At 45.3% G+C, this 24,835-nt stretch overlaps 1 protein-coding gene across 2 annotated transcripts in view; it reads right to left on the minus strand.

The window, feature by feature from the left end:
- The window catches only part of PAX5 (paired box 5), a 138,830-nt gene that overhangs the window by 49,567 nt on the left and 64,428 nt on the right, over positions 1 to 24,835 (minus strand). The window contains exons 7-8 of one of the 2 annotated variants that reach the window (XM_059492109.1): positions 18,434 to 18,490; positions 14,349 to 14,478 (exon numbers count right to left, since the gene is read on the minus strand). In XM_059492109.1, coding sequence (XP_059348092.1) covers positions 14,349 to 14,478; positions 18,434 to 18,490 — 187 coding nt within the window. The remainder of the gene's footprint in view (positions 1 to 14,348; positions 14,479 to 18,433; positions 18,491 to 24,835) is intronic. The other variant, XM_059492110.1, reaches the window with a different exon arrangement.

A 24,835-nucleotide genomic window follows, 5' to 3' on the forward strand; every position in this document is an offset into this window, starting at 1 on the left:
TTAGAAAGGTCAGAGAAAGGAGTACATTCAGGACAGCACTTTGGTTGATGGGGCAGAGCTGCTCTATTCTCTGCAGGGTGTATGTGATGCTGAGCAAAGCTGATGTGCCCCTACCACTCCTATGGGTCCACGGGGAGGAGGGGCTGGGACAGTGTCCCAGAGGGATAGCCAGATTTCACACTCACTCCCCTCCTCTCCCAGACCTGTGGTGCCACTGCTGATCCCTGCTGCCTACAAGCTCTTTATGCCACTTAGTGGGGACAGAGGAATGTAGGAGACGACAGCGGCTGGTGCTGGTGGAGCACCATGCCCACAACCATGGCAGTGCATTCTCCTCCACGAGGACTGCAAATTCGTTCTGTATCCACCCAACAGGAGGGACCTCCTCTGCTGCAGCCAGAAGAGCTCACAGCAGCCACCACAGAAGGGGAGAATTGTGCTGAGGGTCTGCAGGCAGTGTCTTGCAGAGGAAAGCACAGAAATAACTCTGTGGTCTACAAGCCCTTGGGTGACATGATGCACAGGAGCAGGGGCTTTCCATCTCTCCAAGGGGTCAAGTACAGGAGATAGCCACTCCTGTCTACCACATGCTGGTCAGGGCAGAGAGACAACGTCACACAGAGCACCACAGAGCTGCTTTATGCATGTCACAGTAGGGCCCAATGATATCCCAGTCATATGTTAAGAACTTAAGATCATGTCTCATGGAAACCTGAATTAATATCAAGACTCAAAGGTAGTGAAGTCCCCAGAAGAGATGGATAAAATCTGTCTCCTGAGTAGGGAGGATGCACTCATGGATGAGTGGAAGGCCACAGCAGCTGTACCTCTTTTGGTCAAAAATTTGACTGCAGAATGAACACTGGTCTCTCTAGAGTGGACAAAGCCGTTGGGATGCTCTGGGGCAGGACACAGGGATTCATGGAGCGCCTCCTGGTATGGCCTCAGCAGCTGCAGTGAAGACACACAAAGCAGAAGTGTGCTCTGCAACCCTGTACCGCATGTTCATGCGGCAGGGGTGATGCATGTCCCGTGTGTCTCTGTTACTGCCAGTGTTCCCTGACTCCTACCGTGACCATCCCTAGTGCAGCCCCACAGGGAGAGAAGGATAATGCTCTGCAGAGAACTCCGGGGCCAGATGCAGCTGCTTTTACTGGCTAGCAGAGGACACAATTTTCCTACAGTGTGAACAGCTACCAGACCTGTTCAAGGCTACACCAAGGCCTGGGGATAGCTTGTGTCCATGTGCCACATAACTATATTAACAAGGACAGACGGAGCAAAAACAAGGCCTCTGTTTAGCAATGAACACCGGATTTGCTGACAGCCTTATCCACAGCCCCAGGCATCACCCCACCTCTTATGGACCTTGCAATTAGTGCAGCTGTAGCAGCAGCTGCTGCCTCCCCACCACATTCTTCCACACACTACATACTCTTGCAGTCTTTAAGTCCCAGGGGTTAAGGACCATCCCTTGCCCAGGAGGATGCTAACATCTGGGGAGACCACAAGGCCTGGACCCAAAAGTGCCAGAGATTAAGCCAGCTGGGGAGGGGATAACACACACATCCCTCTTTAGAGGGATACTGCTGATACATGAGCCTTTTTCAGAAGTTAGTGTTCAAAAAAGGTATAATGTCATCACAGGGCTGTGCTCAAGGATTTCAGATAGTAACGAATGTACAGAGAAAAGAAGGAAAATTCCAGAGGGACCCCAACACTCCTTTCACTCTCTTTACTGAATTTACTTTTGAGCCACATCTGTGTGAAAATCCCAAGCCAGGTGTCAAGTCTCTGGCAGCACAGGCAGTCCCCATCCCTGCTGATTCTTGTGGGATTTCCACAACTGATATTCCTCACTGCTGGTAAATGTGCCGATTCTATCAAGCAGCTCAAAGCCAGGCAACTTGTATTTTGATGAAGTGCCAGTGACGTTCTTCTTTTTTTCTACTTGATTTTTCTTTTTGTGTATATTTTTATTACAGTTCAACATTTTTAGGAGAAATTATACAAAACCCAAAATTCACAAATTTTTTGCCTTAATGTAACATGAAATCCTAAAGAAATAATGGTTCATTGCAAAAACCCCCAAAACAAAACAAATCAAAACCAAAAAACAACAACAAAAAAACCAACCAAAACAAAACAAAAAACCCGTAGGCTTATAAAATCTCTATTCTTGGCTAACACAGTGTTTCCCAGGGACAGAAGTACAGGAAGAGCTCTTTCAAAGAATAGAGAATGCAAGCAAGAACTTTCCTCAAAAAATACATTGCAGCATTATTAAAACACGACTTCAAACATTTTACACTTTGCAGGTTTTCTTCCTTGAGTCATCCTAAGTTTCACCTAGATTTCTCCCAGATTTCTCCTAGATTAAAAAATTAAATTATGCTCACACCTTGCTAATGGTAGGAAGGTGTGAGGACACAGCAGACAGCAGGTATCCTCCTGGCATGCTCTCCATTGCTCCAGGGTGCACAAAACCCCAGAATTGTCTCTTTTACGATTTCCTCTACTCACTTCCCAATACTACTGGTCTGATAACTCATAGTCAATTCACTGCAAATACATAATCTCTCTCTAACTGGTCGGGTATTATTCAAGAATTAATTGCTATGAAGCAAATAAAGGCCACATATCATCAGTGGCAGAACAACAGAGCTGTTTACATCAGGAAAGCTCTCTAGGATCACCGAGTCCAGCCATTCCCCAGCAGTGCTCCAAGTGCCACATGCACATGGCTTTTAAATCTTTCCAGGGATGGCAACTCCACTACTGTCCTGGGCAGCCTGTGCCAGGGATGAACAGCCCTTTCACTGAAGATGTTTTCCCCAAATCTGGTGTAAGCCTTCCCCAGCATATCTTGAGACCGTGTTCTCTTGTCCTGTTCTCGTTCCCTGGAGGCAGGACCTGACTCTGACTTGGCTCCATCCTCCTGTCAGGAGGCTGCAGAGAGACAGAAGGTCCCCCCAAGTCTCCTCTTGTCCAGTATGAGCCCCTTAGCTCCCTCACCACACCTAATAACACTTGAGTGCCTGACCCTTCCTGGCTCCATTAATTGTCACTGGACACATTCCAGCACCTCAATATCTTTCAGAGGTCTTCAACAGCTGCCATCAAAACAATTACCTTGTCCTAGAAACAACTTCTGCAGCCTCACTCAGATTGCCACTGGATTTCATTGTTGTAGTGTGCAGAGGCACAGATGTCAATGCATCCTGCTACTCACCTGGAAATACCATTTTGGTGGCTTGCACAGAAACTCTCAAATGTTTTGTTATTGTTGTGGGCCAAAAGAAAAAGCAATTCAGGAAGCATTTAAGCTAATTAGACTGCTTTCCTTTATTTATTTTCTTTTTTAAAAATTATTTCCAAATTAGAGATCTACAACAGATTTCAGCATTTATCTGGCAGTGAGAAATTCTACCTGCCGGCTGAACTAGCCATTGCCAAGGCTGCCAGCCAGCCCTGAGCACCCGAGCCCCCCAGCTGCCATGGGGTGGGTGGCACAGCTGCGTGTGAGCATCCCCAGGACCCAAACATCAGCATGAGACACTGTGCATGAAGCCTGCAGAGCACTTTGCACCCAGCAATATGGAGCTGGCTTGACACCCTTTTCTTTTCAGGGTGCTTCAGACCGCTGTGAGCACAAGATGAGGCTGCTCAGCATGCCTGCAGAACAAGCCCTAGGCCCGCCACAATAAGGACCACCACAAAGGCACCAGAACCCTCTTGTCTTAATCCTCCTGCTATAGCTGCTCAATTTAAAATTGCATTTATTATCCATACCACAGTGGTATTTGGGGCAGGGGGAAACAGATTTAATTAATTAGACATTGCAAAATCCTTAAGTAAAAAATGCTATGTAAATGCAAATTGTTATTATACATGCTTTGCACCAAAATATGTTTACCATAGTTAAATTCAACATTTAAATCCACAGCCAAACTCCCAACAGAGTCAGGCTGTACATCATCAAAAGAGGCAGTTAATAGCCTGGGTCTTAGTGGGGTACAAGTGCCCTCGTTTGCTTTCTCAAATGCACTTCTTCTTTAATAGCAAGATAAGGATTCATAAAAATGGAAAAACTCAACAGTGTCGCAGTTAGACTCTGTCTTCTCATTAAAAATTACACTTTTGTTTTTCAGACTGCCTGCTTTACACAGGAGTTTATGTGGCCTTTTCTCAAGTCTTTAACATGGCAGATCCTATTGTGAGTGAGGAATAGATTATTGGGAAATGCATCTGCACTTTTATCCATTAAATGTAGAAACTGAGCTGTAACTCTTAGCATAACTCTTCACTATAAACCATCCATCCACCCAACACCAATCTGCACTTCAAAACAGTCCTGCAAAACTTAAAGTACAATTCTGTGATTATGTTCCATGTTTAAACAAGGTCAACATTTCCAAGTAGGGACAGGTTATATGACAGGTTATATGACCTGTATATAGCCTCAGAAGAAGACTTTTTATTGTTATTACAACTAGGCAACAACAATAACAAAAAACACCAAAGCATTTTTCCAGAAGAAAAACGTAGTATTAACAAATCCAAATTTTCTTTTTACTTTCTTCAAAACTGTGCTAATTTGATGATAGGGACAGGAGGGGAGGAAAAAAAGAAGGAAAGAAGTTGTTGTGGAAAAGTTACATTACTCTTATTTCAGAGAGTTGGAACAGGAAGTACAAACTGAAATAACTTTTCTTTGAAAAAAAACTTTAATCTTGAATCAAAATAATGCAATTCCTTTCAGTCTGCTGGTGAAAGCACAACTGTAAAACAGCTGCTGACTACCAGCTGGATAACAACTCTCCCCGGTATCTTCAGGTGACCCTTCTTTCTCTCTCCAGCTTAAACTAAGCACTCCTCCTTCCCTCAACAGCCATTGGAAAGAAACAGGCACATCTGATGAGAATCCCCAACCATATATGCAGAAATTCTTTGGACAAGTCACCTTCTGCAGGTGTTTTCTTCTTTCCACCTGGAGCTCTTGCTACAGGGATGACCAGTCACAGACCTCCTAAATGGCGAGACATCAGCAAAGACAGCCCAGTGCTGTGCCACTGTGAGAATCAAATACATGCAGGTAACCAAGGGGGCCAGAATCCACAGCTCAAGTGTAAAAAGTAGATTTATTCCATCACCACGCTGGCACTACAGGGACAAATACACTGCTAGCTTTCATCTTAGCAGAGACAAAAAGTGTGTGGGCTGTTCCCAGCCTCACATATCAACAGGCCTGTGTAACACTTCACAACAGTGTGAATTTCCTCTGTGCATTTATGATCTCTGCTTTTTTCTCTCTCCCAAGACAGGCAGCTCAAAAATGTCTGAGAGATGGTCTTCAAATCTCTATAAACATCTATGTTATCTCTACACAGAAATTCTACTTCTCAGAAAAGACAGAGTATAAAGGATAGAGGATAATTTATGTTTTCCCACAGGTTTGTTTTCCCAAGGTCTGTTATTCTCCAGACCTTGGCATTTCCAGTTGCAAAGCCACCTAAATTATCATCCTCCTCAATAGATCTTCTTTTTACAACACTTTTGCCTCAGTCACTCTTAAAATACAAAGTAGTAACCGCTACTTGTTTAACGGACAAATAGCATTTTCTAATGAAACCGGGTTTCTCATTGTGGTCAGCAAGATCTGGATTTAGACCTGAATTCATGGTAATAAACAACCTACAACTGCTGAATCAGCTAGATAGGAGATTCTTAGGTTCATTCTTTTTGACTACCGTAATGTACAAATTAAAATAAGCATCCCCTTTCTCCCCCAGGAACTGCCACCAGCAGATTTCACAATGCTTTTCCCATCATTATTAAGGCATATTTTTACTTCTTGTTAATGAACTACTAACCGTGTATCACACTTTTTCACCTCTAAAATAATAGCAGTCTTCACTGTAAACATCAGGTGTGCACGAAAGAAAGATAAGTCCTGTTTCAATATGTATTCCTCAAAGGCATCTATTCAGAGCTTTTTTTGCCCCTAAATGTCACATTATTGTTTCAACTAGACACAAAAAATACGTAGTTGTCTCAGATGCCCAAAAAAAATGCTCCATAAAAGGCAGATCAAATACAGCTCAAGACAGAGGAAAAGCATTCCTTCCTTGGCTCCTGCCAGCACTACATTCATAAAGCAGAGTTAAACTTTAGTCTTAAGCACAGCGAAACTAAAAATTAAAGAGAAGTGGAACTTGGAAAGAGGTTGTGACTTTGCTCTGATGTGGGATGAGTACGCAGAACCCCGCTAAGACCCAGCACAGAAAGTCAGCCTTTGCTTCTTTTGTTGGCCAAAGAGTTCAGTCTGCGACCACATTCCACCTCACCTATCTAGACTGGTTAAATATTCTATATATTGGAATAATTACCAATATAGCCAGACGGGATGTGCGATGGCTTGTCTGGCCCTTGCTGCTGAACCAAACAGCAGCACTGTGGTGTTTTACCCCATAGGGACTTTTTGCTGGCTGGGTGTGTGGTGTTTTACCCCACAGACACCTTTGGCTGGTGGGTGTGAGGTGTTTCACCCCACAGACACCTTTGGCTGGTGGGTGTGTGGTGTTTCACCCCACAGACACCTTTGGCTGGTGGGTGTGAGGTGTTTTAGATCACAGACACCTTTGGCTGGTGGGTGTGAGGTGTTTCACCCCACAGACACCTTTGGCTGGTGGGTGTGAGGTGTTTCACCCCACAGACACCTTTGGCTGGTGGGTGTGTGGTGTTTCACCCCACAGACACCTTTGGCTGGTGGGTGTGAGGTGTTTCACCCCACAGACACCTTTGGCTGGCTGGATGCTGCAGCTGAGCACGTGGAGACAAGTCCAGGCTTGAGGAGCTCAGGTTTCCCTTGGTGGAGAAGCTTCAAGGCCATGGTGAAGGAAAGGAGTCGGTTCTGATGGAGGGTTTGGATCCAGAGCTTTTGTTTGGCCCACAGGCCTCTGAATGCAGCACCAGCTCCAGCAGAACTCCCTGGGCCCGTGGTTGCTGCTCCTTTAACCCTGGGCAGAGGGGCAGGGAAGGGGCAGGGAGCCACCAAGCAGGGACAGGAGGGGAGGGACAAAGGGACAAAGGACACCTGGATGGCCCAAGGTCCTCCAGGGGTGGAGGGCATCTTTGGAATTCAGCGCCCTTCTGGAATGCCAGGAGTGACAGACAGTGCTGGGAGGGGGAGAGAGAGGTGGTTGACACACCTGGGGAAGAAATCTTCAGGGAGAAACACAGGGTATCTGAGGCAAACCATGACATCGCACCACAACAATTCTACCTGGATGTGCACACCTCACCACATACTCTTAAGACTGAACTCTTAATTTTTCTTGTGTACCCCTAAGACTGCTAATTTCCAAAGCCATAAAAAGAAATAGGCCACATTTCAAGATGTTTACACAACCCAAATGTCCTCTCCTCTGCTTACACTCTCCCAGCCATTCCAGAGGAGCACAGCCCTTACAATCTTCATCAGAGAGGTTCAATCAAGTCAAGAATCCCAGGGAAGGATTTTGAAGGCAGGTATTTTTTCCTGCTCACTAGAAAGCAATAGGAGATGAAATGGCCTCAAATTGCACCAGGGGGGAACCTTAGATTGGACATCAGGGAAATTGTCTGCACTGAAAGGGCTGTCAGGCACTGAAACAGCCTGTCCACAGCAGTGATGTCCCTGGAGGGATTTAAACGACATGTAGGCATTTGGAGACATTGCTAATCATAGACTTGGCAGTGCTGGATTAATGGTTGGACTTGATGATCTTGGAGACCTTTCCCAAATTAATGATTCTCTGACTGAAAAAAGGAAAAGAACACAAAGATTCAAAACCACCACCCCCAAAAATGAAACAATGGAAAGCAAAACCTCCATATGTTCCTTCCATGTTTTGTGGTATCTCTAAAACGTTCCCTTAAAATCATGTACAAAAAGCAAAATAAAATATAAGAAAGCTTCCTTACCCATCTACTCCACTTTCATGCCCAGGCTGGTACAGGCAGACCCAGAAGGTACCATGGTCCTAGTAACATGGACTGCAGGCTGTCCCATAGCCACCCTGGGCTCAATCCCACCAAAGAAGAAATGACACACAGCTCTACCCAGAAGCATGGAACCACAGAGTCGACCACAGGATCACAGGGCAGCTGAGATTAGAAAGAAGTTCTGGAGTTCACCCAGCCCAGCTAACTTGGCTATGCAAAAAAGTAGGTGTCGAGTCCAAATTCAATACCTAAACTCTAGCCTGTGGAATCGGGGGGTTTCCCCAGACCCCTCCAGCCAAAGTCTGGTTTCTAGAGATGAATCCTCTATCCACAGACTGAGAATGATCTGTTACCACTTTTCTGGAAGTGATCTGCATCCTAGTGCCACCAGTTTTCTTGCTAAAATAAACAAGTCCTTTTGGATTGCATTGAGCTAAATGCTGAAATACATTAGTCTTTAATCCTACCAAGAGCTCAGCCTGGGATTTTAGAGTAGTGACTTCTTTCCTCCTACTGAAGGCATCAGAATTCATGCAGTTCCACCATCTCACACGTAGATTCAGAAGGGACAAATAATACCTTCCATTCAACAAAACCCTGTCTCATAAATTGCTGTTACATCATGATGGCACAAACAAAGTAGCATGAAGACTCAGTGAGCCGATGAGACTGAGCACTCCTAAGGAAAAACACACTGAGAGGCTAAGTGAGCACTGCATTTCACCACAGAACAGTAGAAAGAAATATCTTTTGGCCTGCATTTATCCCATTTTAGCAACTGTTTTCCCTAACTAAAAAAAAACAGAACATTATTGCAGGAATATGGATTGCTAAACATATCCCTGTTACCTGCATTAGCCACAGATCTGTGCCACATATGAATAACTAACTACCTGGCACAATGTACTACACCCAAGATGTTGGATACATCTACAGTAATGAAAAGGTCAGGCTGATCTTCCCAGGGGTGGAGGAGTCTGCTTTATGTTCAGTTCAGCTTCACATCTGGGATCACTTATGTCTAGTGGCAGAGTCCAGCAATGCAAGCCAGAGCAGGTAATGGAGATGACAGCCATTGGGAATGTCTCTCCTTCTCCATCTCTTCCAAATAATAAACGGATGCTGATCCTGCTCTTGTTCTCTTTTTATCACCTTTTTGATGTGCATACAAAACAGGCAGGAAAGTCCATGGATTTGGCTCTCCAGAGCCATTGTCTACAAGGCTGACCACAAAAAGAAACCAGGAACATAACACTACAAGCTGTGGCTGCACATTTGAATGCAGAAGATAAGACATAACTTGTCCATACTTGGCAGAGTCTTGGTCTCCCCTTGCATGTGAGGAAGAGCAGGTGAGCCATGGGTGATAGAGATGTCCCAGCATGGAAGAAGACCAGGCTCCTCTACTCCATCATTTGCTAGACAAAAAGCTCACTGACAAAACTGTGCCCTGTGACACTTCTTTTAATGGAGTGATACAGAGTTCCCATCACACCCCAGTCCAGTAAATGATGCTTCTCTGCCCTGAGGTGCCCTTCTCACCTCTGGAGAGGTGAGCCTGGTCAACAGCCACTCCTGGCTCTGTAAGAACTTACTGACCCTGCTGCTGGACACAGCCAGGCTGCTGCAGGTTCATCAATCCACCCCCAGCGCAGCATTGGAGAGCCATATAAAGATATCAGTTTAACATGGCTTTATCCTCTCAAAGTGACACCAACCATGCTGAAATCAGCAAGTCAAAGCAGGAAAAATGCATCTGGAGTTAATTAGTAACAATCACAGGATGCTTGGAAACTGCTGACAACAGCAGCAATGTGCTGGGCCTATGTCATTGGCTTGTAAATGGAGAGAGCCCTTACAGGCTGTGGCAGCATGAAGTGAGTGAAGGGTTTTTTTAAACTTACTGTATAATGTGGCATAAAAACAATGCAAAGAAAGCAAATGGTTCTCTAATCAGAGATTTCGTTGGTGATTCACAGCACAACAGAGGTGGTGGATGAAGTGGTACTGAGTTGTGACTACATTTCTCCTTAGCAGCAAGTACTAGCATGAGTGTCAATGTTTAAGCAATCCCTTAATTTTCAAGATCTATCCCGTATGTTTGGATCTGCCAGCTGGCTAAGAGAGAGAAATGTTACATTTTCTACAAACAACTGCAGAGAGGATCTTTGCCATCTTAAATCTCAACAATGCTTTGCCATTCGCACCACAACCTAGTAACAAGAGCAATGAAAAACTGTAATCATAGTTCTGTTCTCAGACATATTTCCAATGAATTATTTTATAATCTTACAGATTTAAGACTGACACCATGAAAGAGACAAAGTTCTCTTCACATCTGGCAGCCTAGACTACTTCAGAACTTCTCATAAAGATTAAGCTTCAACAGCAGATACAGCTATAGAAAGGCACAAGTGTTCCTGGCACAAACTCATGGTTTTCATATTTTAAGTTATTTACCCACTTTTCAGCCTTACCAATAGCCCCATTCTGTGTTGAAATATCATGCAGTTGTGTTCACAGCTCTGCTCCACAAACACAACCAGAAGAGTTCCCAGTAGAAGAGATGTTTCCCACCAATGCTGCTCTGGATACCATAACTCATGTGGCAATGTTTTAAGCAGCTCTTGGTCTCATTATACTGAAGCTGTTACAAAATTGTTTATAATTTGGAATGTCAACACAGAAGTGAGATCGACCTCAAGGCAATAACAGCACCAAACACAAACTTAGGACATTTGCTGGACTTTTATCCAATTAACCCTCACTTTTACTTTTCAGTATGCCAGTAGAAAACACACTGGCATACTGAAATATGTTATATATGAAATATGTTGCCCCCAAGGCTTTCAAGTTCATTCTCTGGACAGCCTGTATGAAACAAGGAAGAGTGGAAACACCCAAAAAAAAAAAAAAAGCAATGCAACTTTCTGAATGTCAAGAGAAGACCAGAGGTAAGGCTGGCCATTCCTCCTCCAGTAAGGAGCAGTTCCCATTGAAAATGCCATCACAGATCTGTGAGGCTGAGGCTCTTCTGAACTGAGGGGAGCAAGGACCAGGAGGTGGTTCTGGCAGGATTTCTCTGATGAATAAGGGCATTACCACTGAAGTGGGGCTGATGCAAAGCTGACCTTTCTCCAGAGATTGTTACCCTATTGATAGCCTATCATCCCCTGCCCATCCCAGCCACAGAACACTAAACCAGTAACTGGATTTTACCACAGCTTTGGTCAGGCCACAGACCACAAAAAAGCTCTGAGAAGGCAGAATAGGTGGTGGTTTTGTAGACATTTGTTGGACCCAGCACTTATAACCACTGTTGTGCACCATTTCCCAGCTCCTGATTTTCAGAGATATCTACCACAGATTAAGGTCCCATGGCAATATGTACCTTATGCTTACAAGGGAAATAGGGTCAATAAATGTGTGTCCTTTTCCAAATCCGCTGTCCCACAAAGGAAACAGGCTGGGTAAAGAGTTGTGACTGAAAAGATGACTTATATTACAGGAGAAGATAGAGGAATCTGTCCAGAACTAGAGTGGGAAATGTACCAGCAAGTGTACTGTAATGGACATGCCTTGCACATTACAAAGGGTAGCTTGCTACGGAATCCTTCCTGTTCCTGACAGCCTGCACAGCCCTTTCAGCTCCTCAGGAAGCCTCAGAGCAGGCACTATGACTCAGGCATACAATACGGGCCCAGACTGTAATGAGGATTTCTGGGTGCTTCCAGTGCATGACCTGCACAAAACAATTCCTATGGCTATTAGAAAGAGGATACAAAAGTACAGCAGATAGACAATTTCCTCCACAAACCTAACAAAAGGCATAGGCTTTAGAAGACTCCTGATATGCTCATGTAAATCTAGATTTTATGAATGCTGTTGATAGAAAACTCTACAGCACTTTCAAATTAAAGATATAAATACCCAAGGTCTTGAAAACTGTGTTCTGTTGTAGCTGTCACTCTGGCACATTTAAGACTAAGGCAGGTTTTTTTCTAGAAGCTGCTGTTCATAAAGCCCACTCCATGTTTTTGAGGAGAACTAGCAAATTTAATATTTGGAACCTTTGCTCAAGTGTAGGTAACATCACAGGGAGAACCTCTGTGAAATCCATACTGAATTCTGCAGCATCACCTTTGTAATAGGTTTTACTCTAACAAATGTGATCAGTCAGCTCTCAACACTCTAAGCAAGTAGCAATGTGAGACATGTAAGTGCTTAAACCAGGGTAAAGAAAGAACTACCAGCCAAAATAGCTTTTGGCTGAACCTCATGTTGGCCAGGTGTAAATCCTGGATGAGCAGTCCCTTAGAACATGACAGAGGCTACAGTTAGGTCTCTCCAAAGCCTTCCTTTCTCCAGCCTGAACAATCCCAGCTCTGTCAGCCTTTCCTCACAGCAGAGGTGTTCCAGCCCTCTGATCACACAGGATGCCTGCTCTGGCCCGGCTGCAGCAGCTCCACATCCTTCCTGTGCTGGGCCTCAGCGCTGGAGGCAGCTCTGCAGGTGGGGTCTCACCTGAGCGGGGCAGGGGGGCAGAACGGCCCCTCCCTGCAGGTGGGGTCTCACCTGAGCGGGGCAGGGGGGCAGAACGGCCCCTCCCTGCAGGTGGGGTCTCACCTGAGCGGGGCAGGGGGGCAGAACGGCCCCTCCCTGCAGGTGGGGTCTCACCTGAGCGGGGCAGGGGGGCAGAACGGCCCCTCCCTGCAGGTGGGGTCTCACCTGAGCGGGGCAGGGGGGCAGAATGCCCACGCTGGGGGCTCAGGCAGCACAGGGGGGTTCTGGCTCCCAGCACACGTGGCCAGGGCAGGGACAGCTCTCACCCACCAGCACCCAAAGCCCTCCTCCCAGGGCTGCTCTGAGTCTGTTTGTCCTCTGGCTGGATCAGTCCTGGGAATAGCCCCACCCCAGGTGCTGCATCAGCATCTGGCCTTTTTAAACTTCATGAGATTCCCATGGGCCACTTCTAGGCATTTTCCAAGTCCCTCTTGGATGGCTCTGTCTTTCAGGGGTGTCATGACACTCTCAGCCTGGTGTCACCTGCAAATCTGCTGAGGGTGCCCATGATCCCTCTGTCTGTGTCATTGATGAAGATATTAGATAATGCTGGTTCCAGCACAGACCCCTGATGGACATATAGATATATCTGTATCAATGCTATATCTCCTCACATCTTACAAGCCACACACCTCCAGAAGTCCCTCTTTCTGTCCATCCATCCATCCATCCATCCATCCATCCATCCATCCATCCATCCCTAGACACCTTTCTTATCTATGAGTCCAACACTCAAACCATCCATTCAGAACCAGACAGATATTGAAAGAAGTCTCTCCCGTCCCACTTCAAGCTACACATGTTTTTCTTTCACTCTCTAATCTCTTCTGAATTCTCCTAAACTTTGTCAAGAAAAGCTGAAGACTGATACTTTACTGGGTTAAAACAACTTTGTAACAACACTTGTTTTCAAAACTTCTCCTCTGCTGGATGAGATTTTAAGGCATTAAAGACATAGTAATACTTTATAAAAAACAGTATAATCTTCCACAGTAGCTACAAAATAAAGCATTACATCCAATCTTTGTCAAAACAGAGACTATCCAATGAAATTTGCACCAATTGGACATAGAAGTAACACACTGAGCTAACATTCCTATGAAACACAGAGCCTTAAATTTTAAAAGTCCTCCTTTTTTCTGGCTTGCACAACTAATTTGGGATACAATTTAATAATTAGATTACCCTTTGGACAATTCCCTTGCAAGCAATGGGGTCAATCCCAAATAAATAGGTGACCAAAGCATTTATCAGACCCTAGCTGTTCCTTAACTCCTGCTCTACACCTGCTGAATAAATGCAGATGATTTGGCATTCCTTGAGCAAACAGCCTTTGGTTTTCATTTAAATGCTCAACTTTAGTGCACGGGTACACTTCAGAAATGGTATAAATTGAGCTTCCAAAATTCAGGCCAGTTTGAACTGTCATAAAAACTCCATCCAGTCAAACATACCAGGTGCATTTATGAAAAAATAGCTCCAAAGCCCAAAAGCAGAGGCAAGCATTCTGCTTTTCAGTGATGCGGTGATATTCAAGATGTACTTTTGGGGTGGAGGGGCACATCCTTTCCTGAACAAGAGGTATGGAGGCTCCATCTGTCAGCTACAAACATACACAAACGATTTACACAAGCCATTCAGCTCTCTTTCAACAAGAGCTCCTATGAAATCACATTCAAAAAGAGACTTTTTGAGCAAATTACTCCACATATGACACAATTCTTCCATAAAGGACCTCATCATGCAATATGAAGGTACAGACAATTCACACTACTTACCAGTGTTTGAAAATCATTTACCTGTGACAATAGGATAGGACTGAGGCCCAGGAACACTTGCTCCCAAATCTGCCGAAGTAGGGCTGGTTATATTGGCCTTCATGTCATCCAATCCACCAGCTAGTGAGGCCATGGCTGAGTATTCTGTTGCCTGGAAAAAGAAACAAAAGACATTTCAGTTTAAATAAATTCACTAATCAAGAGCTTTTTTTTGCCTGTGCCAACAGAAAGTAGATGCAATACAGAACTCAAAAATCCTTTGTTCAGCCAGTGTTAAAGGCACTGCTCATTTACTCTGGGCTTTTCAACATTCAAACTGTTCAATAAGCAGGTCTGTGCTTATCACCAGTGTTCTCAGAGAACACAAAAATAGGTTTTCTTTATAAAACCAAAGACAAACTCATTAATATGTAACAAGGCATTCCTGAAAGAGGAAAATTTGTAGATTACCTGCCAAGTACAAGCTACTTTCTTGTTAGGAAAATGGTCATGCCTCTTAACCTCCACATTTCAGTGCTGGCACTTGAGGGGACATGCACTAATGAGAAGGTGGGAACAGGTTTTCCATTCCTCTTTTCTGAGGAATGTTGCATTTCTTCATCATTACAGGAAAAAGGTATGTATATACAAAGAGTTTGCTTAATGGATGCATTTGTAGATAACTGTTTCTAAATCCAAGTTATTTAAAAATAAAGCACCTGACTGTAGTAAGAACACTGTGTCATTTCCAAATAATTTCCTAATCTCATTACCTGAAAGAGGCTATGGTAAGCAAGCACAGATCTCAGAAATCAGAGTGTTTGTGTCCTATAACCCTGTTTAAGTCTCCATTGCTACAGCACTCTATAGCCAATGAGGCCAATGCATGTATCTAAAGGATGTATATGCATATGGCACAAAGCTTATCTTCATTTGCCCTTTTTCAATGATTTCTTATTGTCAGGATCATTCCCACAAATCTGTGAAGTTCTCTTTCAAAGCTCTCTGTTCCCTGCTATCTGCCCTTTAAGTTTTATTCCCTTATTTGTGAGACGGCAGTCATGCCCATATCAACTGGAGATTGACTTCAAATAAAGAACTACAGTGGGAACAGGTAAACTGAAGAGCAGCCACTGTGATGCCAGTCTCTAATGAATTCCTGACGATTAAGTCTATGCAGAAGCCGTGCAGAGGTGAAGAAATGCAGATGAACCCAGGATCACATGGGGGTTTTTTGGGTAACCAAAACAAAACTCAGAAAAACACAGAATCCCAGACTGTTTTGGACTGGAAGGTACCTTAAAGCTTACTATATATGCCCTCTACTGTGCAGGGACACTTTCCACTAGACCAGGCTGTTCAAGGCCCCCTCCAACCAGGCCTTGTACAGCCCCAGGGATGTGACATCAAAATAAGTTAATTCTTTTTTTTTTTTTTTAAGGAAACAAAAGCTGATCTGAGGGAATACATCCTCCTCCTTCCCACAAGTTTCTCGGACAACCCAGCACATAATCTGGTGCTTGCCACTAACTCAGTACTTTAGCCAGGAATACATGCTGGTATCTCTGTAGCTTAGGTCTCACTCAAACAGAAGGTAATTTACATGGATAATCCTGTATTAACAGTTCTGTGTAATAAATATGTTTTTTCTGCAGACACCATTTGCATGAGTTAGGAGTACAGCCTGTCACATTGAAGGATCCCCCATACAAACCTCTTGCAAATGAGCAAGCTAAATACATTTTACCAGGGACTAGCTGCTGGCCACCATTGTCCCGCACCCAGTCCATGCATCAGAGTCCCTTGACTTGTCTCCTAGGATCCTACATAACCTTTGCATTAAAGTTGCATTGTTCCTCAGTTCTTTCAGCTCACGCTTCCTCCAACACCCTCTGTGCCCTCACTTTTGCCTTGCCATCATTCACCTAGACTGTCCTGCCTACCACCACTGCTTCAAAGACTCCCACACCTCTGACTCATCCCCACTTCTGCTCCTGGGAGAGGACAGCCCTGGGAACCTCCCTCCTCTGCAGTGGATGCTGATAATGGTCCCAGCCTTCCTTCTCCCTGGAAGTGTAATCAAAGCTCCTTCTTCTCATTCAACATGCCACTATAATGCATTTCTCAGCCTTCCCACACCATTCCATGTTTTCCTGAGTCTCCAACCCCACCTCTCCCCTATGCAGGGTACATGCACATATGGAGGCACTGCTAGATTTTTCCTTTACCCAAAACCCTAATCTGGCAAAACATCACAGAAACAATAGCCCTGCAGAGACAACCCAAGCAGCTGGGGATGCACAAGCATGGATGGGCTGGCAGCACAGCAGAGGAAAAACCTGTCCTTGCATGCTGCTGTTTGGAATTTCCGGTATCTCTAGAAGAGCGCACACAAATCCCTGGGGAGGGATGCCTGAATTCACCCATGTTGCTCTATGAAGACTAGAAAATCTCTTTGGATCCTCTCATGAGGAAGATCCACCCCTTCCAACAGGCAGACAGTGAATGTGGTTTCCCAATTACGTGAGAGCTGCACACATGTAGTTTGGGAGGAAGCACCTAGCTGGAATGGGACCCTTGCCACGGGTCACATGAGGGGACTGAGGAAGGAGGTGCACATCTCAAACTACAAACCCAACTGGAACTAGCCTAAGCCCTCAACTGCAATTCTCAGACACAGGAATACATAACTCCATAGCTTGCTTCCCTTCAGGAGTTCAAGGAACTGACCCTGGGAGAAATGGGACCAGAGTTAGGACTTTTAACCTGGAAAGACCTGGAAGCACCATGCAAATGAGCTATGAGTAGCCCTCTGAGCTTGGAGAAAGTGACCATTTCTAGTGTCAACCAAGCAGTAACCAGACTGTGGCACAGGTAGCCTGTGCTCTTCCATGTCACTGCACCATAGTGAGTTGGTGCAATATACAGGGCCACAGTCCCAAACCATGGAACATCTGCAGGAGGGACTGGAAGCATTATGGTTGCTCAGCATAGTGTGGATGGAGAGCCCATAGACAAGCAGCACTGTGGTAGGAATGAGCTGAAGATGTGCAAAATGGAGATTTGGGGTCCTTCCCTGCTTTTGGTCCCAATAACTTCCTGCAGATGGGAGCTGCAGGAAGTCTTTTGCCATGTCTTTTGCCATGGCCCAGCAACTTTTCTCAGAGGTAAGAATAGCGGGATTGTAAAGGATTTTCTGATTTTAAGGGATTTCCCAACTACTTTGCTGTGCCCAGTTCCCTTCTTGGAACGAGCATCAGTTAACAGCCACAGGGAGCAAGCACTGACCACCGCTTCCAGCACTGAGGCAGAAGTGCAGGCTGAGGGGCAGCCCTTCTGATTGCTGACTCCCCTCTCATCATGCATTCCCAGTGGAGGAGCAACCCCATCACATCACATCCACCTCTGCAGTTATAGTTTGCACCACAAAGCTGCGGGGTCAGGGCCAGCACTGGGCTGGCAGAGTGGCCGTGACCAGCACTTGCCTGTGGGCAGAAAAGGAAACATAGTGCTGCCAACAGCAAGGTGCTGCAAGAGGTGATGATCAGCAGAGGCATCTTCTGGCCCTCAAGGAGTGGGGCATCAGGAGTGCAGAGCAGAGAAGCCTTCACCCTAAAACCACACTATGGGTACTGTCCGCAGCTCTCCTCAGTCCCATGGAGGGACCAGGAGACTCTAAAACCCCCTGAAAAAGCAAAACCCTCTCTTACACTGTGGAGTCACAGTGTTTGGTGTTGAACCACTCATGAGGGGTACAGTGGTGACCCCTCTTCCCATTCCTCCCAGGCAGATCTCTTCCTTTCAGGCATCCCATCTGGAGAGGAGAGGAAACCCCAGGGGAAGGCAGCACTCATGGAGCAGCCCCTCACCCCACGGCCTCACTGAGACCCCTCTGCTGAACCCTTCTGCTGACCCTTTCCAAGAGCTTCTCCAGCTAATTGGGGTGGGAGCAGCAGAAGGGATATCTGATTTGGCTCCTGCACTAGTGTGCTCTCACTGCTGCTGTTGAGAAACAGCCCGGAATGACCATCATGGCCAGGGGTCCCTCCTTGCACAGCCAGGATGCCTGACCTTCTGCTTGGTAGGTGAAAAAGCAAGAGACGGGTGTTCATTACCCTAGAAATTACCTGAAAAATGACTGCCTGCGGTTGTACCACGCACTGTCTCATCAGCATGGAGCACCACTGCCATAGCATGGAGGAGAGAAAACACAGACATGTGAAACGAGGTATATATAAAAGAGAGACTGAGAAGGACAAACTGAAAGGAGGGGCAAGACCAGATCTTGTGTGTTCCCCTGCCCTATCCGACTGTGCTCTGGCTCAGCTCTGGCGGACCAAGCAAAGACAGAGAAGAGCTGTCTGCTGCACAGGGCAAATGGCCATTAAAATGAGCCAGCTGGGGTCCACTGGGACTTGCACATGTTGCTTTTTTGCATCTGCTATATATTCCAAATCAGAACACCAGGCAGGCATGAAATAACACCTTCTGTGTTCTCCTGCCCCTGGCACAGCTGCCCCCAGGCCCACAGGGCTGCCCAGGATGCAGCAGCAGCAACAGCAGCAGCTCAACAGGAGCTGAGACCATCAGTGCAAGGTGCCACCTTGGGGTTTCAGGGCTTAGTCTGCCTCCTCACTGACCATGTCTCTGCCTCCTTCCTGATAGAGGTGGTGCATCAAGAGCCTTCATTGCCAAAGAAAACCCTGAGGTCCCTGAAAGGCACAATGTTGTCCCCCAAATCACATCCACCACATCCCCTGGTCATCCCTGATGGCAGCAGCAAGCCAGACCTCACAACAAATATTTCCAAGTTATCACATCTTAATATTTTAAAATTAATTAATAAATAGAGGCAAAAGTGGCACATGCCAGGCAGGCTGTCCACAGAAACCCACACAGCAGCCTGAAAGGGAAAAAACGGGAAAAAATTTGTAATGTTAGATATGGTTCGAAGAGTTTAATCCAAAGCAGCTGTAATTAATCTCCCCAGGCTTTCAGAAACCCAGCAGCGCTTGCAGCTGCAGGCACCACTGCTGCTCTGCCTGGAATTTCATGGGAATGGGAAATCCAGCCTAATGCCCTCCTACTCAGCCACCTAAGATATGGGTGGGAAAGGCTCCTGGAAACCTATACATCAAAGTCTCACCACTGCTGCCTTCCAACCACCACCCCATTTAATAATTTACATTACATTCCATGTACTGAGCACTGCTGACACCAAACCCAATCCTACTTTGGAACAAATGTTATTTACATGTCTAACTGGGACCAAACCCCAGTTCCTCTTTGTTTTCAGCCACATTGAGCTCATTGCTGTCTCACAGAACATGGAAGTTTGATTTCAACCTTTTTCCCTAAGTTTAAACAGGGTATTTCTGAACCTCCTTTTCACAATACATATATGTTTATAAAAAGTTAACAGCTGTGCTTCATTTTAGCCCAAATCCAATTAGGATTGTACACATCCCCAGACATTCCTTTGAAGGCAGTGAGAATTAGCTTGTGCACCCTGCCATGAACACATTTACCCTCATACTTCAAAATAACTGACCTGTTTTTGACCCAATCTTCACATTATCTGCATAAGGGAAACGGTATAATACATTTTACATTTCCACAGTACAATTCATAAGTGGGTGCAGATATTCTCAGATTTTCCAAAGGGACACCCAAATCCAATCTAAATGCCAAGAATTTACCTGTTGTTTTTCTTTTATACATATAAATAGCTGCATTTCCATTCACTCTTTGTTTCTCATTTTCATTTTGTTCTAATATCTGCATGTAAATGTCTGAAAATAGCATCTGTAATTGAAGATTATGAAGTATAGCCAGCTCCTGACAGGCTGCTAAGGAAGATGGATTATCCTCATTTTTCTGTAAATTTTGTCAATTTTGGAATTCATAAGCTATCAACACTGATCAAAATGTGACTGCACAGCTGTGTCAAAGCGGACAGCGCAGCACCGGCGCAGCTCCGAGGACAGCTCTCCCCAGCCACTCAGCCAGGGGCACACTCTGCAGGAATCCTTCCCAGCTGCCTGCAGTATCTACATCCCAATCACACTGCCCTCTCCACTCCTGAAAAAAAAAATCAAATAAATAAGTAAATTGAAAGTACGCAAATTCTCTGGTGCGCCAATTCAGATCACAAAGCACAATTTATTGCATGTTCTCTCTTTTTATTTATCCCTAAGTAGTAAACACAATTTCCATTCAGGGGGTTCGTTATGTTCCACTCCTACCAGACAATCACAGCACACTTGAGGCAATTGTTTAGCCTCTTCCTCTCAATTTTCCCATTACTGGGAGTAAGTACTGTTGGGACTCTTTAATAGCCCGACTGCAGCCCATATCAATAACAGATGAGGTTTAATCGTCCAACACAAAAATTATTTAGGCTCAGTAAGGACATTCAATGTCATTTGCATAATGGCATTTCTATCCTGAGCACCTAACCCATCGTGCATAAACAAGACCCTGGGACCATAAATAATAATAAATCATGACGTCCATGCTCCTCTTGCTGTAATAGGAGCCTCTCCACGTAGAAATTATTTCAGCAGGAAACGGGCACTATAATTTTAAAGACATGTGGCACTGCACAGGCCAGTAAATCACACCCACGCGCACAGTCACGCACACACACGTGCCAGTGAGGCTGCCCACAGTGAACAGCAAAACCCCGTGGAGCAGCAGCACAGAACACTGCCCGTGCTGGCTGCTGGATATGTTTTTAATATTGTTTCTTAGTCAGAGGTAGCAGGCTGAACAAAAGCAATGCCTGAGTAGTGTGTGCAGTGCCTGGGCATGTGCTCGATGGACCTGTCAGTCTGCCAAATCCCTGCTGGGCAATGCCTCAGGCCTGCTGTCCTTGGATCTCTGGGAAAGTCTGATGGGAAGAGAGCTCCGACCTGCAGATGCCTATGTGGGTGTTTTCCAAGCAAGCCCTCCATGGGCCATTGCAGTCCCCAATGCCCAGCAGGGGCAGAAATGCCCAGTGGACTCTCTCAGAATCACTGAGGATGAAACGCCCTCTAAGATCATTGAGTCCCACTGTTAACACTGCCAAGGCTGCCACTAAACTATGTCCTCAAGAGCCATAAACTTCCTTTGGTTCCAAACTGAAGCCTCCACTGAAAACCATGTAAGGCCAGCCCAAGAGTGGTAAATGTACACAATGAGCTGAGGTGGCTTTCCAGATTTCAGCCTCACCTCATCACTAACAAGCACCTGGATGAACAGAAACAGCAACACCACAACAGTGCCAAAGCCAACCTCTGTTTCTACCAGGATTTACTAGTTTCAACATCACATATTTATTCTCAACAACTCCAGCACCTCTCTGTATAACACCAAAAATTGCTGGGTCTCCTGCAGGACACAAAATGATAGGATGACTCACCCAAGCCTCCACCCATCCTTATCAGCACTGCCCAATCCTGCATAGGCCCTTCATTTCTGTCTCCATGCCAGAGTCTCCCAGTTCAGTTTCTGCTGAGAAAAGCAGAAACTCCAGATTTTGTAGAAGCCTGCTCCCAGTTTCAGTGTTGCAACACCAGTGCCGCAACTGCCCCAAGGCCCTCCAATTTCTTCCCTCCAGTCCTCCTCTCTCCAGCCTTCCTCTTCCTCCCTCAGCTACCCTCTCCTGCTTTCCCGGTAAACTTACATGGGGCATTTCTCTTCTTCCCCTGTTTCCTGCCCTCTCCTCAGCACCTGCCCTTTCCCTGCACCTGTTCTCAGCCCAGCACAAACTGAAATTTCTCAGCAGCCTCCACCACCCTATGTGCAATGCTAAAAATGAGGCACCTAAGCAAGAGGTGAGACACACAACTGAAATAAGCGTAGAACAACCCACCCTGGTGGAAAAGTAGTTTACTTTTTGTAAACCCAGCACAAAATTCAGGCTTTTATGCTGCTACTTGCTACAAGATATTGTCCAAAAAATGTTTTTTGTCAGGACGGGAACTGGACACTTTCCCTCTCAATACTAACATTTTCAGCCAGAGGAGGAAGGAAAAGGTACAATCCTCGATCATGGTGGTCCCTCTACTTACTTCCACTGAAGGCACTAAGCTTGACTGTGCAGAAAAGAAAACACAACCCTCAGCACAGTGAATTATTTCCTCATGGAGAAATATGAATCAGAAATGTGAATGCCCTCTGAGAATGCATGAGGCTGGCACCAATATTGCCAGACCTTCAATCCATCCCACTGATGGCTCTTGACACTTGAGAAGCCTTTCAAGAACACTTGGTATTTGTGTAATGCTTTCACATGAACTACCCAAATGTGTTTCACAAATGCCATCTGAGAATCCTGTTATAGTATTTTTTGTATCATGCTAAGCATTGTGTACAATAAACTGGTCTCAAAGTGGTAGATTACCAGGGTCCAAGCCTCACAGGCAGCCAAGCCCCTGCAGTCACTGTACCTACAAAGGCACCAAACCCTTACGCAGGGGAAAGCCAACAGAGAAAGCCACAGACTTTGCTGTTTTGTGGCACGTCACAAAGTCCAAGCTCAACTAATCCACGTCAACCCATGAACTCCTGTATTTCAAAGCCAAACACTAAGCCAACACACATTCTTCGTTCTCCAAAAGACTTTTGCTTTTCCTGTTGGTGCTCCTTGGAGTCTCATCATCCCGTGGGGGTCAGGAGCCTTCTGCCTTCGATTTTTGGGGGGGGTAAACTTTCCCTACCATGCTGAATTCCCCCATTAAATCCCCATCAAATTCATCAATATAGAACTGATCTTATTTTCTAAAAAAAGGCAAAAACAAACAAACAAAAAAAAAACCACATTAAACAAAACCCCCATAGTTTTCCAAAGCTTTCCTTTCATTTCTTCACCTTCACCTGAACTAGAATAGTAAAGGGCCACAGTATTGCAGGCCAGTTTCCAGTACAGTGTGTTTATGGAAAAGACAGAAATCTTAAAGATCTTTTCCAATCTGCATGATTGTGTGGTTCTGTGTCTGGGGAGGTAGGAAATATAGGAAAAAGTAGGATATTAGGGGAAAAAAATATGACAGAAAGGTTTATAAGTCATTGGAACAGGCTGCCAAGGGAAGTAGTGGTGTCACTATCTCCAGAAGTGCTCAAAAACATGTGGGTATGGGTGAGGACAGGGTTCAGTGACGAATATGGTGGTGCCACTGGGCTGACAGATGCATTTGATCCTAAAGGTCTTTTCCAACCTTAACAAGTCTGTGATTCTATAAGTGCAAATGTTGTTTTCAGAAGCCTTAGGCATCACTTTCTGATTATATGTCCTTGAAGGCATGGGATTAGAAAGGCAGCAGGAACTGAACAAACCAGGCACTGACAGCAGGCAAAGTGACTGGCTTGGATATCTTAACCAGAGTGTTTTGTCCTGAAAACAGAAAGTGCCATGATGGCTGCTAGGAATGTGGAGTGGGGGAGATGCCCCTTGCCCTTCATGCATGCTGCAGGCATGCCTCATGCAAATGGAGGCCCCGGGCAAGGGAGCATCAGGGGAGTGATGCAGTGCTTGCTTTGGGCAGGGAAATGGGCTCCTCACCCTCAGAAATACACCTATGAACAACAGAAATTTTTCGCATATTGGTATGAAAAATTAAGCAAAACGGAGACAAGCTGACAAGTCAGGGTACCCATGAGGTGCTGGTTCCAAGTAAAGACACTGTCTGATGGCACACAGAGCTATTGCTGCTGGATACCCCATCAGCATGACAGGCTTCAGTGATGGACCCTCTATACAGAAGTATCATCAAAGACAACACATTTTAGTGAAACATTTCAGTTGCTATCAAAGCATTTTCTATTGCAAAGACACTGGCGTTGTAAAAGTCACTATTCTTGTGCTAAAACTGCAGAAGACACCTGGGCACCACACACGCCGTGGAGAATCACCACGAGCAGACAGCATCAGGCAACCAGAAGGGAACTCACCGCCGGTATGACCTGAGCACCTCTTCCACCCGAAAAGCTACTTCAGCTCTTATGCCAGAGAGGTATTTAGGGTTATATTTTCAAATATATATTTTTCAAAAAAATTTTTTTTTTTTAATATATATATTTTCAAAATTTCCTCTCCAGTCGCATGAAGCAGAACTTGAACAAAAAGACAGACACAGGAGCTGTGCAGTCAACAAAATCTCCCACTGTTATCAAGCCTCACAGTTTGACAATGCCTGAAAGTAATTCATCAGGTACATAATCTGATGACAATCTGTTGTGTAACATAATTTAATTCATTACTTAGTCCTGTGTTGCAATTATTTGGAGAGGTCCTAACAAGCAGTGAAATACTCCAAGCCTAATAGAGCATCTGACAAGTGCAGTTCTTATGCCTGGCTCCAATCCCTAACTCCTATTCCACAAATGCACTCCTCACCTCCAGCACTTCGTTCTCCCTCAGCCCTTTGTAAGTGACTTGTCTGGACTGACAGGGACCTGAGGTCAGCCTTGAGCCTGAAGGGGATTTTGCAAGAGAAACCCTTGCCTCTCCCATGTTGCCCTTATTTCATTCCATTTTCAGGGTG

Source organism: Ammospiza nelsoni, chromosome Z (assembly GCF_027579445.1).
Source record: "Ammospiza nelsoni isolate bAmmNel1 chromosome Z, bAmmNel1.pri, whole genome shotgun sequence".
Lineage (NCBI taxonomy): Eukaryota > Metazoa > Chordata > Aves > Passeriformes > Passerellidae > Ammospiza > Ammospiza nelsoni.